The sequence below is a fragment of the Haliotis asinina genome, chromosome 5, assembly GCF_037392515.1.
Source record: "Haliotis asinina isolate JCU_RB_2024 chromosome 5, JCU_Hal_asi_v2, whole genome shotgun sequence".
In the NCBI taxonomy this organism is placed as follows: domain Eukaryota; kingdom Metazoa; phylum Mollusca; class Gastropoda; order Lepetellida; family Haliotidae; genus Haliotis; species Haliotis asinina.
The window spans coordinates 58,240,081-58,260,422 of NC_090284.1; the positions used below are offsets into that span (position 1 = coordinate 58,240,081).

General features: G+C 36.1%; 1 protein-coding gene across 3 annotated transcripts in view; it reads right to left on the reverse strand.

Moving 5' to 3' along the window:
* Positions 1 to 20,342, reverse strand: part of LOC137284926 (pro-neuregulin-1, membrane-bound isoform-like) — a 111,855-nt gene that overhangs the window by 48,489 nt on the left and 43,024 nt on the right. For all 3 annotated transcript variants that reach the window (XM_067816976.1, XM_067816977.1, XM_067816978.1), the window contains exons 2-3: positions 2,912 to 3,077; positions 37 to 146 (exon numbers count right to left, since the gene is read on the reverse strand). In XM_067816976.1, coding sequence (XP_067673077.1) covers positions 37 to 146; positions 2,912 to 3,077 — 276 coding nt within the window. The remainder of the gene's footprint in view (positions 1 to 36; positions 147 to 2,911; positions 3,078 to 20,342) is intronic.

Here is a 20,342-nt window from a genome sequence, read left to right on the forward strand (position 1 = left end):
GATTATGTGTGTGTGTAACGCTTAAGAAGAACTCACCTTCGACCCGCACTGTAATATTGTGAGAACCCTTCGCATTGGAAGCCTGACAGACATAGTTTCCTTCATCTTTCTCTGATGCTTTGAAAATTTGTAAGCGTGATGATCTCCTGTGAACAAATTCAGAAGGTGTGACACGGTAAAATCATGAACAAATTCAGAGGGTGTGACATGGTAAAAAAATTAAAATTTCAGGTGTGACATGGTATAATCATGAAAAAATTCAGAAGGTGTGACATGGTAAAATAATGAACAAATTCAGAAGGTGTGATGAGGTAAAATCATGAACAAATTCAGAAGGTGTGACATGGTAAAAGTGATGAGCAAATTCAGGTGTGATGAGGTAAAGTCATGAACAAATTCAGAACAATTCAGTGTGACATGGTAAAACAATAAAAAAATTCAGAAGTTGTGACATGGTAAAATGATTAAAAAATTCAGGTAGTTCAACATGGTAAACTAACGAACAAACTCAGAAGATTTTGATGTAAAATCATGTTCAATGCAACCTTTATATAAATCTACTACCAAAAATCTAAACACTCTTCAAACACCAGCTTCAAAAATACATGAATTTCAGTAAAAACTTGTTTTATTGTAGTTAAGAAACATTACACAATTCATCATTTAAATCTTTCAAAAATATATGTCAGCATTTCAGGAATAAAAGGAGATGCAATTTGGAAAAATAACGATTAATATGTAAAGCTTATATTGCTTATACTTAAAGTGTGCACACGTAAAGAAGACTTTTGCAAAGACCATTTGCTGCTATCCTACAATCAAGGTATTTCCACCTTTTGAAAATATATGCCTCCAACGAATGCCATGACATGAACTTTGGAACCTGAAACGCAATTTATTGCAACGACCATATTACTATTCAACACAAAACAACATGCTCTTCCCCTTTGCCATGTGCCAGCAACATTGTATCGTGTCAATTGACCATGTGTGTTTAGACTACAGACCTGCTCTTTCCCAGTGTGCTTTCCCCTTTACGCATATGCAAGACATATCATTCATCCTTACGTGATTTGTCTGAACCATCAGGGCTTGATTCTGGCTGCATTCCAATGTGGAAAATACATGTGATAAGATCTTATCTGTGGAGCTCTCAACACTGTTGCAACACATGACTTTATTGCCTTTGATTATATCTTTGCAACAGACTGGAATTTGTTATTTGTAAATTACCTCTTAAAAATTTCGACACGATGCAAGCTGGATGCAAAAGAACAATAAAGTAAACGCTGTTTCAATGTATCCCGGAAAAACTCCATCACCACAGGGATAATTCCCTGGAGAGACGCTTGTCATCAACTCTGTATAATTACTGGTGCTCTAGGCTGACATTTTAAAAAAACTTTACATTGATTCTCTGGATACAATCTAACAATGGCCGTATAAACTTCAAAGATATCACTTTAAATCTAAGAGTCTCTATAACAAAATAGTCATCACATATGCAACTTGGATTTGTTTTACAACAGCCCGAGGAAGTTAAGTATATCCAGATGGATTAATCTGACAAGAAAAAGGGGATATTATTCATGGATATCTGTCTTATCACTTCCAAACACTTTTCTTTAATCATGCACTTTGGAAGGAAAAAAAAAGAACATGCAGAAAATGGAGAAAAATGAAATAATAAACAAAACATACAGAGATCCATGAAACCTGTATTGAATTATATTATTCAATTAATTTGCAATTTGGAAATGTAACAGTTTTGAGGACAGATTTTAGACTTTTATTTGTCTTCTTTTACAATGCAGCCTCTCAAATGAGTGAGGTTAGTCTTATGCTGTACCTAGCAATATTCCAGCTGTATGGCAGTGGTTTGTAAATTATCACCTCTCCCATATGGTTACTGTATTTTCTTCTGAACTGTCTGGGACAAGTTTATCGCTATGGTTAAGACAAGTTTATTACTTGTTGAGAGTAATCTTGTAGACAAATTCATCCTTGAAAACATAAAGGATATATGGTTCTGTAGCTTACCCTCAATTCTTCTGTTTTATATTAGCAAAAATTGTGTAAAATATAAATATTACAACCCTAATATTTTGCTGCATCCAAATTTTGCGTCTGAATTCCACACCAATTACTTGAATCTTCAGTACAATGTCAAGTTTACCTCAGTAGCTTCAAGAGCAGTGTCAGCTACTCTGTACAAGTAGAGTTTAGGGGATTATACAAAGGTTAAACAGAGAATTATACAAAGGTTAAATAGAGATTAGGATTTGGGAAAAATGCTGTATCTGATGACAATCAATAGTTTGCATATACAACACAATCACTGGTTATCAAGTAATGCAAATAGGACAAAGAGACCTGACAGATTAGGGCCTTGTTTTCTTATGACACATGGTGTGAAGCATAATTTGCCTGCCATGTCAACTAGCAGCAAAAAAAAAAAAATTTGTACATTGTGATAAGCTCACCATTCAAAGTATACTACTGAAGAACTCGAAGAACACCTGATTTCCTACTATGATGACATAATGAAGAACAAGCCAACTGATGATTTTACCATTTAACATGAATGAATTAGAATTTGTGTTAGAATTATCAATTTTTTAACAATTCTTATCAATTTGTTTCTCATCTAATAATTAAAAACAAGATTATCAATATCTTACAATCTAAATATCACATGTTTTATCAAAGAATTCCAAGCATGAAGAAAGTTATTGTGTCTTTTGGATAATCCTAAGGCCCAAGAGGCACTGTGGTCTAATACAGACGCTTCCTTTCTCTCCAACCTGGATAACAGAGCTCCTCACTTTCACAAACCTTGTTAACCCAATATATTTGGTTCTACATCAATATAAAAGGAAACATATTCAGAAAGGCTTTGATAAAAACTTACCTTTTATCCTGTATCCTTAATGTTCCTGATTTTTCTTTTAAAGGATGTCCATCTTTGAACCACTGAAATTTGGGGTTTGGTTTTGCTTTTGCCGAACATTTTAACCTTAATGTTTCTCCCTCTTCAATACGTCGATTTCTTATTTTTCTTACTGTAGGTGCCTTTGCTGCAAATAAAGAAACATATTATCAATGAAATTTGTCAAATATATATCGATCAAATGCTCAGAAATGATGGTCATTGTCTCAAACACAAAGTCATCACTTTCTTGCCTAAAATGTGAGAAGATCTTCAATGGGCCATAACTCTGATAGAGTAAACCAGAGATGAACAAACTTGCTGTTGGTTGTTGACATACAGGTATTTGAGTAAGTCTAAGTGACCCAGAAATTCTTTCATAGCAGGCACATAATATTCATGGGTAAATCAGTCCCCAGCCATCTGTTTTTGTTGGAAAAGACAACTTGGAGGTGAATGGGTGAGATTGCATTGTATGACCTGGTTGTGTGTCAATGCATCCCAGTGGCAGAGATAATTGCATATCATATCAACCATGGGTTAAGGTAGCCTCCGATGATAACCTACAAGTTGTACAATGTAGCAACAGTTGGCAGTATTGTTGGATACACATACCCAATGTCAAGGTCACTCTCAATATATTTAATCTAAAACAAAAATATTTCCTCTGTTTGATTGGCATTCTTGAAACTAGTGAGTGAATTGAAAACATACAACTGTTAAAGGCAGTGGGTACATGTCAGTAGCGATTCCTACAATATTCTTGAGGTGGACATAATCCTGCATCAGAATAACAAAAAAAAACTTACATAAAACTGTCATTAATTCAATCAAGTAGTTCTTAAGCTGTATCTTTACAATAGAAAATTTGAAATTAGTGTAGCGGTCACAAAATTTCTATGTCCCATGCTGGGATTGAATGACGGATCTTCCAAACGAAGTCGAATGCCTCGTCCACATGACCAAAGAGGTTAACCCCAACAGCAAGCTGACAAGGTAAGTATGTCATTTGTGGGATGATTCCACGCCCTGCTGCCTTAGTCTTGCTCCTTTTTGCATAGATCACTGGGGTGGTGTGGCAGTCTACTGGGCAAAGTGTTCACTCATCATGTTGCAGACCCTGGTTCGATTTCCCACATGGGTACAATGTGTGAGGTCCATTTCTTACCCTGATATTTCAGGAATATTACTAAAAGCAGCATAAAACCATACTCGCTTGCTTGCTGCATAGACCACTGCACATCATAGAAATGGCTCCAGTAGACACCTGTGACATTGCTATGTACTGTTGCACACAGTTCACTGAAATAATGCATGCAGTTCACTGCATCAAAACCAAACACATGGTTTCACAATAGAGAATCACTATTCTGATTTACAAACTATCACACTAACTGTTATCCTCCTTATATACCACATTAATGATTCATATAAGATGTAATTATTTACAACGATGTACATTGTACTGATATCTAACTCTGATGTATAGTTCCTCTGCAACATCTATATGTTCTCTAATTGAAACAGACAACCATTGTTGCAAGTGATAGTACATTTCTATGTCTCATCATCCAACTCAAATTGACACGATTTTTTACCAAAGGAGAAGCATTTGCAAAGAATCGATAAAAATCTTTTGCTGGCTTCCAGTGTCACTCATGCAATAAGAAATGCCAAGCCAACAATCAGGTCACAAGATAAATCAATATCAGTTATGATACATTGATTCTTTAGGTGGCATTGACTGTTCACCCTTCTGCACTGTTCTGTATGAGATCAATGTCTACTAACAGAACTGAATCCCCTGGAATCATATGGAACAAATGAGCTACTGATCCCCTAACAAAGCAAAATAGCGCAATTCCTTTAAAAAAAGACGTCAGGTGTTCTTTAAGGAGGTCATTAATCTTCCAACAGATCTCTAACTCAGGTATTCATATAGACAAGGAGGTCAGGTGTTCTTCAGGGTCACTGGTATCCTAACACAGATCTCAATCCTTGATACTCGAAAAAGCCAAGTGTTCTTTAAGGAGGTCTTGAATCTCCTAACAAAAATCTCAAATCCTGGGATCCCTTTGGACAAGGAGGTCATCTGTACCTCATGGAGATCACTTATCTCCCAACACTGATCTCAGTCTTTGCAACTCCAATAAAGCCAATTGTTCTGTAAAGAGGTCATCATGACAAAAATTGCAATCCCACTTATTCTAATGGAAGGCTACAGCACCGGTTCATGAAGGAGGTCACTTGTCTCCCAACACTGAGCACAATCTCAAGGATTCTTATGCAAGAAGCGAGGAAAAAATATGCTGATGGTCCAATTACCAAATCACACCTTTAATGATTTACCGTGACTTAGGAGTCAGCCAAATTCAGAAACCAAATACAATTACAAAAACAGCTTGCCTAATGACAGGAAATGTGCAACCATGTTATTAGATCAATATAACCATTTCAGGTCTAATCCTAGAAGTAAATCCTTACAAGGTCAGGCAGTTTTTGATTTTGCAATCTGATATGAAGACATTTGTTAACATTTGGTTGAAAGGAGCATTAATCTTTCAGCATTGTTATCCTGGCTTATCAGGAGCTGAAGTCACATGCCACACATGATTACAGTATTGATGTACAATCTGACTGGATCAAGATGTAACTACATCCATATTCTCGTCACTTCTAGAACTCCTTGCAGATAACATGTGTAGACATTTGCTGTCAGAGACTTGCCATACGAGGTGCTTCATACTGAGTGCTTGATTTCATGAACCATGTCTCAGTTCTTTGAGTGGGATGTTGATACTGGCAATTAGTTCCTTTTCTTAGTATCCCTTCACGAGAACTTGTGAACTTTTGAAAGAGTCACAGAAGTATTGTTCAACTGTGATATATGACTTTTTGTTCAGTAATCAAAGAAAACCTCAGTGGACTTTAAAAAAAACTTTGGGCATCAAATGACCACATTGATCACTGCAAGAAAAAGAGCTTACTCAATCAAGTTGAAGGAAAAGAAAAACCACATCATTTGAAACACTTTGTCTTGTGAACAAATTTTGAAACCGACAGCCCCTCACACAAACACTGATCTTAACTCAGAAGATTAATTGTATTTCAAATCCCAAAGTGAACGTGGGATTTTAGGTTATTTTGATGTTCATCCACACTGGCTCTAAGGAAACACCATACATGGAAATTGTTGGCCTTTAAGAGTCAAAGCTATCACTGCTAAAATCGTTGTATGTGCTATGCTTTAATGTAGGTACAATGGTTGTAGTCCCATGACAGTTTTGTGATGAAGTTGGTGACTGAGGACAGTAGATAAGGTAAGTGGATGAGTTCAGAAGATGAGGTCAGTGAAAGCAGTTGGTGAATGAGATCAATGTATGGAGATGGTGAATGAGGTCAGTGAATGAAGTTGGTGAATGAGGTCAGTGAATGAAGTTGGGAATGAAGTCAAAGGATGAGGCCAGTGATGATTTTGGTATCTAAGGTTGGAGGATGGTGGTAGTGGTTGAATCAGTGAATGAGGTTGGATTGTTGGACAAGGATGTTCGATGCGTTAACAGAATTGCAAGCGATGCCTAGAGGCCCAGACTACCCACAAGGCATGGATGGTGTGTAACCAGGGCAATATGTCTTTTATATTATATATGTCCTAAAATCTTCTACTCATCTATATCAAACGACAATGAATGCTGAAGATCAGACTTTTTTTGTCTGTTTGTTAAAGTTTATAAAAGAAATAAACTTTTGTTGTTATATGAACTGTCATAATTCACTTGAAAAACACAAAAATGCAGCACAATGGACAATGTGTCAGCTCATCATGAAACCTGACCTAGTTTAAGTCTTTACATTGTTTAACGTCTGTTCTCCAAAGCTAATACATACAATCAGGTATAAACACATATTCATTCAGATTCCAATAAAAAGGCATGAAAATTCACCCCAATTCCAAAACTGTTCCTTCAGCAAGAAAGTCCCAGAAACATCAGTTCCAGGGGACACAGAAAATAATATCAAAATGTGTACCATCTAAGGAACAGAACCCAAGATTTTCATCCTGATCATGAAGAGCAACCAAAGAAGCCTTATCCACTGTATAACCTAACCGCATCGAACCCCATCTTCATCAACCTCCTACAGACACTTCAACACGTAAATTACCAGACGATCAATATCCTTCACGTAATGGAACTACCCCCTCTTCTAAAATAGCCCATCAAATGGCATCTACATCATCTGAATGTTACTATTTACATGATTAACCATCAATAGGAATCAATGACACTGGGTAAAATACCCCTGCTGAAGAAATCCTCTAGAAAAAGTAAAACGTCTTATCTATAGGAAAACATTTCCTCTTTTTTCTCCCTTTTTTCTCCCTTTTTTCTCAGCCATATTGAGCACAGTTTACAGAACATACTTTCCAAGTCTCTGGCATGTCTTACAGTCAATTCTCCATTGCCAGCTCTCCGATATGTGTGTGTATGATTCAATACGTCAAAATTAGCCTTGGTCCATTTGGTCCAGTTTGATAAGAGGGACCTGCCTCATATCATCTTTTCCCAGTCAACAAGACCATAGCTGCTTAGTGAGATCCAGTATGGTAAAGTCAGCTCTGCAATTCCCTGTGGTCAGCTCAGGCTATTGAAATGTGCCATCAGCCATTACACACATAACTAAAATACATTGCTCAATATGATCTTTCAAGGACAAATCAGCCGTCTATCCCCATCGGGTTCAAGCTAATCAGTGGCACTATGTAGTAGATCATGTACATCTCCCAATAGACATTCATTAGTATCCAGAACTTGGTCAATGTCAAATTTAACCTTTACCTCGTGTGCCTCCATTTTGTTTCTGACTTATGGTTGGAAATTCCTTCTGACACAATGTGATTGCAAATGTAATAAAATGTTGTCAAGCTCTTACAAAATAATTTCATTAAATGAATTATTAGCTATAGATTTCTAAAGATTTTTTGGTAAAATCAAAATAAATGTGGCCCTAATTGGAACATGTTGCTAAAGACTGTAATCAATGCATGATAAATATTATATCAGGTCCATGACCTTGTAAATCTGATCAATGTCAACAAAGGAATGTATTTGGCATGTGAATCCAATTATTCTTGCATGTTGTAAAATCTTACAGATCAAAGGGCATCACTAGTAAGACCTGTAAAATCATTTCTTGTATATTGTTTAGGGCATAACTTAATGTACATGAGCTCCTATGCATATAATCCTCTTAATGTTACATCCAATGATAATTTTCTAGAACAATACTGAAGCGCCATAATTAATGGCACAATGCTATGACCCAAGACCAATAGAACAGACTAAAAGGTTCAGTATATGGTAATATTTCCTAAGGAGATGTTTTTGAAGTATTTTCTAACATAAATGATATGGTGGTTGGCCTGGCAGGATGATTGTTCACATCGAAAGGTCTGAGTTTGATTTCCCAATGGAAAAATTGTGTGAAACCTAAAAATGGTGCAAAATATCCTCACTCACACTCGACTGAAATAACTCCACTGAATGAATCTTGGACAATACCATAAACCTGCCACTTCGATAATCCTTAAAAAACACTTAGGAGAAATATTGACATGGTAACTATCCATCACTTCCTCAAACCACTCTAATTAGCTATCACGCCACACAATCATGGTACTTGGTCAATGTAAGAATGTAGGTCAACTGACAAGGGACAAGCTTGGTCAGGTATGCTCACAATGATCTTAGCCAGTGGCTATTTCCAAGATGTCCATTGGTAACTCTTGGTACTCACATCAAAAACATTCCGATAAAAAAAGACAATGAAAAACATGCCACAATGTTTATCTTTTCAATGACATACTTGTTTAGAGAGTTAATGCAGCTGTATTCTATTTTTTTTTGCCCATTGCAAAAAGGTTTGAAAAAAAGTATGGGTAATTGAAGAAATCTTCAAGGAGCCTGAAAAGCCATTCTGGAAAATAGTCCGTCTGAGAATCAATAACGAACAGTCAAGTTATTTTGGTAGTTCTAGATGCGACATTCAATATACTAAAACTGACAGTAATATTTGAAATATCTTTCCAACAAGTACACTTGAACACTGACGATGGCAAAGAGTTGCCATTGGTAAATAAAAAACATTCTGACAAAAATTATATTTATAAAATATATATTCTGACCTCTGAAATCAACTATTTCATAAAACTATACACCTTCAAGATTAACAAAATGCTCACACATCCAGTGCTGTTAGCAAGTTATGTTGAAACATAGTGATGTCCATTGGTGCTTGTTTTAGCAATTTTGTGGCACGCCAGATTCGTTAATGATAATAAAAATAATGAGTCCATTTCGTTGGTGCCAACTCCATACACTATGTGTATGCTCTTACTGCTACAAATATACTACAATATTAATTTAAATTCTGTATGTCAAGTATGATGCTCCAGATATTCTAACCACCCATGCAAAATCCAATCTGGACAGACAATCCAGTGATTGACATCAGGAGCATCAGCTATACAATAAGGACACAATGACATCAACCATGTCAGCAAGCATTTATGACTAAAGTGCCACAGAAAGATGGTTGTGTTTGAGGAAATTGCCAGTGATAAAGATTCCTACCTCACATGCATGAGTCAGAACACGAGATATAGATACAGTGATTCCATGTGTTCTAGAATCATTGAAAATATTTTTCCGTTTCCATTAGTTTGCTAATGTCCTCATTAGAATATCAGTAACTACTGAAGGTGTAATAATACAATCATATATGATTGATCAGCCCCAAGATCAAATATTCCAATGGCGCCTTGGGGAAAGTATTCCATATGGTAATTGCTAGAAATTGTCAATCTATACCTCTGAAGTGAACTATTTTATAAACCATACATCATTATGACTTACAAAATGCTCATTTGTTTATTCCTTATGGATCTGTCTAGTGTCAGGTTGCCTGTATCATTGATTATCCATTATTTATAATATTCAATGTGTATGTTATATGATCAATCGTGGTGCATCTCTTTTGAGTGTCAGTACACCTCTGACTGAATGCTGGTGAATGCAATTAATTCCACTGAATCAGTGACGTGAATTATCCCACGTCAACATTCCACATATTGCCTGACCAATCATTTTCCATGTCCATGGTCACTTTTTGATATCCCCGATTGTCAAAAGTAACCATTATTTTACAGTCCCTCCATTTTATCTATATCTCCAAAACAAATCCCTCAATGTGTAACAAGTGGTCTCTGAGCTCCCCACAAGATGACCTGCACCATCCATGACTTGACCTCATCTATTGGCCACTCCAACTCTTAAATCACTACATTAATCACACTCCAATATTGTTGATATCAGTTCAATCAGCAGCAGCCAATCTTGACCACTAGTTGTTATTCCCTTGTCACCAACCAGTTTCCTCCACCATCTTCAATGTCAAGGATGTCTGCAAAGGTTATTCTGGCCATCTTTAACAGAGAGACTAAAAACAAGGCCTCTAAATTGAAAATCCCCTAAGATAACCCCAACTTTGGTATGTGACTACTTGGCACTTTCTGCATCCATGGAGTGTTTCCTTTCATAGGTCAGTTGTAATATATTTCCATTTACATTAGCACCAAAAGTGTTCCATATATGGCATGGAAACATATATTTTAAACATTGAGTCAAAAGCACCAATAAAGATGTGTATGCATCCATGGAAATTAGAACGTGCCAAACTAAATTACTGGTAGTAAAAAACAATACAAGACTGCCAAAAATCTTACAAAATTTTACATGATATAAACAATCACCAGAACATCATAAACTTAAGGTGTACACAACCATAAATCCAACACCAGATACGTAACTTCTGAACAACCAATTCTTCTTGTATGTTTCATTACCCAACATCAAACTTGGGGTAGAATTCCTTCTTCCTGGCAATATATTATTTCAGTCAATCCCGGACTAATGAGAATGATATTTCAAGGATATATATATAAGCAGTTGTGATTTTGATAGTTTTCCCATTCTTATGTTTGTAGTCCAAGAGCTTGAGTGTTCCAGGAACTAATACCATTTCAACTGTACTGTCGGCACAAAAATACATGGAATCCCCAACCTAAATAGTTTCTCTTATGGTCCTTATGCGGGGCTGGTTTTCACAATGTGAAGGCTGCCAGAGTCATCTCTTTATATATTACTGATATTTATTTGTTTCTTACAACATGAATCTCTTGATGGAAAGGTCATGAATAAACATGATATCTTAATGGTAATCTGGCCACATCCTCTCATCAAAGGCAAATATATACTGAATCTTTGCTAATCTTGCTCCTTGGGGAATTATTTGAGGGAGCTATCAGACTTGTCCTACTTTAAATAGTATGCAAGAAATATGGTGATTGGAAATAACTGTAAGAATATTATAGTGCTTTATTTGCATTGAAGACGTCATGTGCGCTGTTTGAAAGTGTATCAGTTTGATGCCGACAAGAATAATTCATGACACTATATGTGGTCCGTGAAATATAATAATGCATTTATCTTAAATAAGGATTTTTTATTTTCAGCTTGTTTGAAGGGTCTAGAGTTTTGAAGCTCTCTTCAAGTCAAAAGTGCCATATATTAACATTAACTTAGGACTATCTTAGCCCTAAGAAAAATGTGCAAATCTAGGACCAGGTACTTTTCTTCTAGCATGGACAAGAATGAGGCAAGTAAAAAATTATTCATCTGGCATTCCTGTGACGTGTGGTGAAGCAGATTGAAACAAGGTGAGATTACGTAAGGTGGTGTGAAATGGGGTGAGTAAGTATAGTATGGTTTTCCGCTGCTTTTAGCAATATTGCATCAATATCATGTTGGGGGACACCAGAAATGGGCTTCACACATTGTACCCATGCAGGGAATCAATCCTTGGTCTTCAGTGTGAGGAGGGGACACTTTAACCATTAGGCTACCTTAACAAAAAACAAAAACTATAAAACTAATGTAAAACCATACTCAATCACTCAAACCTTTCCACCCGATCCATTAATCTGCATCTTATGACCACCACGTGGCGCAAGGAACAGTTGTGACTTGTCAGTCCCAAGGGACTCATCTCAACTCAGGACAGGGTAATAATGATAGATGTTGATTGTCTTTCTTAATTCCGTTAGGGTGATAATAAAATTGGAGATTATCACGGTAGCTTCATTCCCCATCTATTCAAAACTATTCTAGTGAAATAAATGATTTTCAGCGTCAATGAACACTGCTGTACAGTAGTCTGCAGAATAGTAATGTAGTTTCCATTCAGGCTGACAGAGCATTACAGAAACATGGCTTGATAGAATGTGGATGCATTCTATATCTGTCAGATTGGTTAATGTTGCAGTCAAGGTGTCCTTTGTCATCTTAACCTGAGTTATAATTCACGAAATACCACCATGTTTTTCAAGAATTCTTGGTTTAAAAAGAGTTCTTGTTCAAAAGTTTACCTTTGTTGACATTTTATTTTATTTCCCATATGTTATTCAAATATTGAAAGAGAGGTAATTTTGGCAAGATGCCTAATAAAATCATCCTGTTAGTTCATATGTATTGGGTTAGAAACCATCTGTGCACATCGGGAAAGGTTTGACCAATAGCATTTTATTCTGTTTACAAGAATGACAGATATTTATGTATGACTCTCTATCTCTTCGTGTACTTTATACTTCATCCAGTCTGTTATCTGTATGCTATTGATTTGAAATATCATCCAATTCTCCACTGACATTTTGATGATGATGAAATTTTTGGTTACGATCACTTAACGTCGGGTGATGGGACCAGCCAATAATGCCTGAGAAACCATTACCTCGTGGTTCAATAAATCATAACAAAGATATACAGTACTGTGAGACAGCAGTGTTCAATGAAGTATCACGAGGACAGAAGACATTCCGGACAGAACATTCAACATCCATGTTTTGAGGTTTCTGCTCATTCACACATCATTTTTACTATCATTTAAATAAAAGCGTCAGTGACACAAATTATGAATGTGTTTATGCATGTTGATAAAATGGACTATATCAAAATTTATGTTTCGCTGTACAGTATTGATTACATCAAATATGATACTAAAAGGTTTCCTTTATGCCAACAACTTTCATTTCCTTAGTATGAAGGTCAATGCTCTGGGACAGGGATGGATGAATAAGATGTTTAAAAAAATGAATGTTTTGGTCATATTTTCTCAAATTGTGATTAGTTCTCAGGAAGATATTACATAGTTTTGAAATATTTTTGTGGTGACGACACAAAGGCCTTTGGTTGAACTCTTCTATATTAAACAACTAGTAGCATGTTATGGAATATTTCTATCTTTTCTTGACATACTTGTGGTTATGGAGTGATTTATCACACATGTATTTGATAAACTCACACATCAATGAGACTCTTGTGACCTTTACCTTCTGAATGTTAAAACATAGATTAGCTGGGAGATAAAAATTGTGTGGGTCTTCAAAGACAACTTGGTTCTATCTGGGGAGCTAAAGTGATAAAGTTCTTAAAAAAGAAATATTTATGCATCTTTAAAAAAACATGCACATCAGTCATTAGATATGGACTGATATTTTCACATCTCAGTCTGACCTTGAAGATGCTATATTCTGAACAACTTTAACTCAGGAGTTAGAGATGAGATAAATATTTTTCAGCTCTATTTGTGAACTGGCTGATAAGTCTAACAGTTTATATATAGTAGCATGTTGTAGAAAGATGGCTTCTAAGATAAATCTAAGAAGTTCTGAGACTATACTATTCAAATGAGTAACTGGTATCAATGCAGGCTTTAATACTACTTCAGTTTTAATGTGAGAGCACAGTCTATTGTTAAGAATGCCAGTAATCATCCTGTCTCTCTTGTTTAGAACTTTGATGAAGTCTACAATCAGAGACATTGTGCTGACAAACCAAGGAACATAATCAGGAGGAACATCAGTTTGGAAGACACAATCAGGAGGAACATCAGTTTGGGAGACACAATCATAGGTTTGTGTTGAGAATTCTGCACATCAGGTTGCCTCAACTCGGATGAAGGGCAGGTCGTGTCCCAATCAGTAAAGTGGATTCAATTTTTATCGTGTCCCAATCAGTAAAGTAGATTCAATTTTTATCGTCATGAACCAGGAGATACTCTTATGATTATGTTATTATCTTTCTGGTGTACACGTGTGAGTGAGTGAGTGAGTGAGTGAGTGAGTTATAATAGGTTTCAAGGATGTCTGAAGTGTAGAGCAAATTATGAAGCCCTGTATAACCCTTTCCCCTTTCAAAATATGATCAAACTACAGATATTTTGACAGATTTGATACATTTTTCAATAGTAGTCTACACATCAGTTCATAATTTTATTATGTATTATGTGATGCATTCATCTGACAAGGTTATGAAAGTCGTATCACTCAAATGTTGAAAAATGTATCACTTGTAGCCTAATGAATGAGCCCAAAATAACACTGTAGTCTGTAGAAAGCTATATTATATTGAACATGGAGCAGTTTTTAACCACCAGGGGGCAGGTCAAGAACATTTTTAATTCCTGACAATGTTTATAAGTCAACATTTATTTAAGATGTTATCTTGATCAAACGTTTCACAGCCAACATATACATAACTAACATCCATTAAAGATGTAATCAGTCACATTTTTTGTCCCTAACAGGATCTGGTTCCGTGGACATCTTGGAACATGTACCCTCTGATCTCATAAGCACTCGCTTCTCTACATAAATAAATTCTCTTTCAGTACTTTGAACTATTTTTTTTTAGACGATATTACCAAAATCACTAATAGCAAAAATCTGTGTATATTCATATATCTAATGAGCAACTCGTCGCCTCCGAGACCTTGTGCCAATTCACAGCAGTGTATCAAAATGTTATCTTAATCAGCGACAATTCCCCAACGAGGGTCCATCTGCACGCCACCACAACCATCTCTACAGAAGTCCTTAACAAAAACCACCTGTGAGGCTTCCCTGATTCAGTCTGCCAAATGTGGTTTCTCTGAAGATGATACAACTCGCAGTGGTAAAACACATGGTGTTGATTTACCAATAAAAACACAGTGTGAAGCCTTTTCCATGAGGCGGGAAGATGATAGGTGACTAAGCAGAGGCTGAGTTAGAGGGCGTGGATTCCTACACCTTAACACTATCCAGTCACATATTCATCATTATCATATTACCAAGGACCAGCTTCATAGAAGGTTCATTTTCTCTTGCAGGAATCTTATCATTTGTCCTCAATGAGGAACTGAAGAAAAATTCAATTCTAAATGGAAACATTGACATTTAGGTTTATTTTATTTAAGGTTCAATAAATATTACAATTTGGCTTTTAAGAATTTCTTAAATATATCTTGCATCAACGTTTTGAATGACATTTAGAAATGATACACTTGTGGGTTAGAATACATGAATGTCAATGTCTTTGATGCAAAGAACATGCCATTATGGAGCAATGATAGTGTAAGCATAACTCCGAAAAATAACTTTCCTCATAATAAAGACCCATCAAAGAGTTCTCTCCCTTGTATTTAGAATTATTTGTCAATTCTTATGGGTCCAGTTGTGTAAAGTAAACTTAGCTTTACGACTATACAGATCTATGTTAAGACTGGAGCAAAACATAGAGTAATGAAACATATGCTCTGATAAAACTCAATGTGAAGAAGCTGCCATCCGTAACATTTGTACAAAGCCCCTTGGTGCAGTTATACAAACCATTAGTGTCACGTTGTCATAAGCCCAAGTTCAAGTACTGGATTTACGATTCCTTAGGGCTTTGTATTACGACACCTTTTAACATTAGGTCAATGCAACTGTTAAAATGAATATGATGTAAAACTTCTCTAGAAAAGCTATTTTATATTTGTGATGCAAATATTCTGATTACAGTTGATATATACCAGTAACTAAATCGACATCTACTCCTTAGATTTAAAAGATTTTAACTTCATGTCTGGGCTGCATGAATATTACATAATTTGAGTGAAATATCTCAGAATCTCAGCAAAATGAGTATTTTCCGAAACTTGATGTGAATTAATGTCCACCAGAATGTTGTACTATTATCCAAAAAACACACAGAAAATGTAAATAGAAGGAGAAATTTGTAGATGCCAAGCAATGATGTCCCTTATATGTATTTCCTAATGACGCTATCAATGAGTTTATCAAGTAGTTTGAAGATGAAATTACAATATCAGAGACACTGTTCTGTTTTTATATTCATCTGTGACTTCAAACTATTTAAAATTCTGTTAAGTCCTATTAAGTAAAATCATTTAAATAAATCTTATCTAAATGTGTCACAGCATGGTACCCTAGAGGTTAAAGCATCTGCTTATTAAGCAACAGATCTGAGTTTGATTCCCTATCTGGGTATAAGATAAAAAGCCATATTCTGGTCTTCCCATTATACTGCTTAATATTGCTTAAATTTTGCTGAAAACATAAAGTATAATTCCAAATATAGCATACAATACACATTTTAAGCGCATAATCACTTCATACCATTCCTAACCATCATTCATGCAGAATGATGATTAATGGCCTCAAAGAGCAATAGAATTAGAGCAATAGAATTGTTGCCTAGCAGACTTTTCTTAAGCTTTTATTAAGTTAAATCATACTTTTCAGACCATATGTTTCTTAATCATTTTCAGGAACCTAAAATATCACAGTGGACCAAAAAACTAGCACTAATAATGAGTACAGGAAGGTTGTCTGTTTTGATGTATTTTCCTTATTTGGTAAACTTTTAAATAACACAAAATATACACTTGAAAAAAGCTTTAAATGCAGAAGGTATTACTTTACTAATCAATAACATGTCTTCTGTCTCAAAGGACATTGCAAAAGATTCAACTTCCAATACCTTTTTCCAAGAAGAAGGTCATGCAGCACAGGTCTGAACCATTACACAAGAATTCCCGATATGGATACAATAACAAGTTTAACTCTCGAGGACAAAATGTCAATTTTCAAACTGAATACACAAGTGAAACAAATGAGAGAACTGCTGGCAACACAAACACGTATTTCAATTGCTATAAAAAGGGCTTCCTAGCATCTCTTGTGCATAGAACATTGATCAAAATGTCAATGGTGCAACAATCATTGAGTGACACATCATTAAAGCATTGAACACTGAGACATCGTTGAAGCATTGAACACTGAATCATCATTGGTGCAATGAACACTGAATCATCATTGGTGCAATGAACACTGAATCATCACTGGTGCAATGAACACTGGCTGAAACATCATTAGTGCATTTAAACATTTGAATGTTAACCTAAGTGATCATGAATATTCTGTGCCCTTGCTTTGATCCAGCAACGTGTTCCAGCATGTAAGTGGCGATAGTAGCGCTGCTATCGGTGTATTGGATGGGTGGCAGCAGACAAGATGTCGAGGTGGAAGAACCTGAGGTGCTAATAACCCTTACACAAGATCTGGAAGAGCCGTATTAACCTGAACGACCTCGACAGGTGGCCGAACGCAGTTCCAGATAATGATGGTGCTGACCCTATACAGTCAGGTAGTTTGCTTGGTGCTGGAGCCACTCAGGTACACCTACTGCTGGCATAGGTCTATCACAAACAGTTATACTTTTTACAGCCCTGTACAACTACTTCTGTCTGTCAGGCATGCTGGTGGGGCTTCGGGTATGGAATTGTGGCGAAGCCTGGTAGTGGAGCCTGATGGTTGAACCTGGTAGGGGTCTAATAGGGTGGGGGAGGCAACAGTAGGGTTCATGAAGGCCCCAGCCTGAACAGGTCATGCCTTTTTGTCATAGTGGGACTGCGGGGTCAAAAGTCTCATGGCGAAAGTGTTCCCTTGCCATGACCCGGGTTCGATTCCCCACATGGGTACGATGTGTGAGGCCCATTTCTAGTATCCACTGCCATGATAAAAAAGTTGTATATCCATAAAAATAGTTCTCATCCTTCATCCACCCAACTTCTAGAATGGCAATCAAAGAAATTAAGCCCAACTCACTGCTTTTCATACTCCACAATCTGCTCTGACATTTACTTATTTCATAAATACTTCAGATTATTATAGTTGATACATCAAGCAATGCAAACTGATGCTTAAACCTCTAACATTATACATAAAATAACTGACAGACTAACATCATCTCAACTACAACACTGTGGAGTGATTGGGACCTAGTGCAAAGTAGGGTTAACAATTTATCATATTATTGAGTGAAGCAAAATGGAATTGAGTGTAAACTAACACAGCCTTCAAATGCAAATCTGTTGTTATAATTGTAGGTCACATTTCACGTCCTATCTTTTCATGAAAGTAGACCTTGGATAGGATAGAACTGGTCCTCTGCAACCCATGGTTCTTGTAAGAGGCACCTTACAGGATTGGGTAGCCAGTCCTGCTGACTTGGTTGACACTATTGACTGATTGCCGCAAAACCACTGGAATACTGTATAGTGTGGCGTACAACTAACCTCACTCTATCATTTCATGAAAGTAATAATACAATACTGAGATCTCTGACACTGATGATCCAAAGAAAGCACCCACTTCAGAATCTGATTTTAGACAATATCAGTAACTAACATCCACAATCTAAACATGACATACAATCCATCTTTATGCAGACATTTCCCAATCAAATATTTTTCCTACAACATAATCCCATCTCAGACCAGCCATCTTGAATTTGTCAGAGTATACCTGTCACATGCAATCCATCAAACCCTATCACTTTGCAGTAATTATTTATCTTCCCAAAAGAATTTCTATTTCTAGATTGGCAAACAATAAGTTATCGTGATCTCCACAGATGTTTCCCTCCTATCAATAACTCAATAACATCATGGCTGAAGCAGCCATCTTTATTTAGACCCAAACAATCCTGCTGCATCTGGGTAAATATTGTTGTAATTCACGTCAATAACCACCCAATCAAAGGAAACCTGTCACAGATCTGTTTGAGCGCAGCAGTCATAACACATTCAACAACTATTTACGACAATCATAATCCCTGTATTCCTCAACTTCCTGCTACTCATTTTCTCCGTCTGAGAATTCAGACATCCCTTCATGTGTTCCCATGTGCACTGGCACAATCAAGATACTGCCAAGAATCTTAAGATATGTAAACCTATGACATCAAATTAACCACTTAACACATCTGACTTACGTATCAAATTTTATGGGAAGACTAATTTCAATTTTCGTCTTACAGATGTTTGAATTGTTTGTACGAAGTATTTCTTATGAACATGTAGGCATTAAAATAAAGATAACTTCTTTAAACCTCTTGAAAATAACTAAAAGCAAAACAGAAATTTTGCAACTACAAAAACAGAGTGGCGTTGTGAAAGAAAAATGCTTTATGACAAACTGCTTTGCAAGAGCTGTGGAGACTTAGGATGTGTACAAATACATATCCTATCTACTACTGCTGCCAGTGGTGCGATAGAGAGTGCCACATGATGATGCAATTGATATCACATGCTTGCATGATATCATGGCCTGTCTGATGATATTTTCACACTTGCTTTAAATACCCAACTGAACCCACACTCTCCTGTGATAACAGTCGTTTTTCTCAACACCTTGATCCAGGGTGACAAAAATAAATTAAGAAGATGTTGAATTAGTTAAAAATACAACCACAACCCATTAAATGATAAAACCATCACAAAATAACACATAATTTATTGCCTATTTTTTTTTCACTAACAGGTTTAGAATACCTGATAAAGTCATATCTGGTAAAAAGGGGAACCATATTTACAAGAAGTTGACATCATTAATCAAGTATAATTTGAATTATACTAATTGCTTTCCTTAGATACACTTTTAACGACTGATCCTCAACTGTTAAAGTAAATAAGTCATTAAGAAAAACATGGCTCATGAACAAATGTTCAACTATATCACAGTGATCTTTTCCTACCAACACTAATGGTCGAAAGACCTTTCCTTAGAAACACTTTAAATGACTTATTGTCAACTGTTAAGGTAAATAAGTCGTTAAAAAAATATGATAAATGAATAAAAGTTCAAATATATCACAGTGCTACTTTCCTCCAAACACTAAAGGTTGAAGGATGAGGATCATCATCATCAACATGTGGATAAACTCTCACCATTAGTACCTCGCTGTGAGTTCAAACAGAAACGGTAATCCTCTAAATCCAAAAATAACAAATCAGAGACTCTGTAACTCAATGGGAGCATAGATAAACCATGAAATGATAAAGTTCTGCCAAAGAAAAAGGAAAAGAAAAGAATGGAACATAGGGAGTCATGTACATGCCGCAACAGTTTGATTGAAACATGAGGCAAGTCACCCATGGGACGACTTCACATGGAAATTAAGAACTTGTTCGT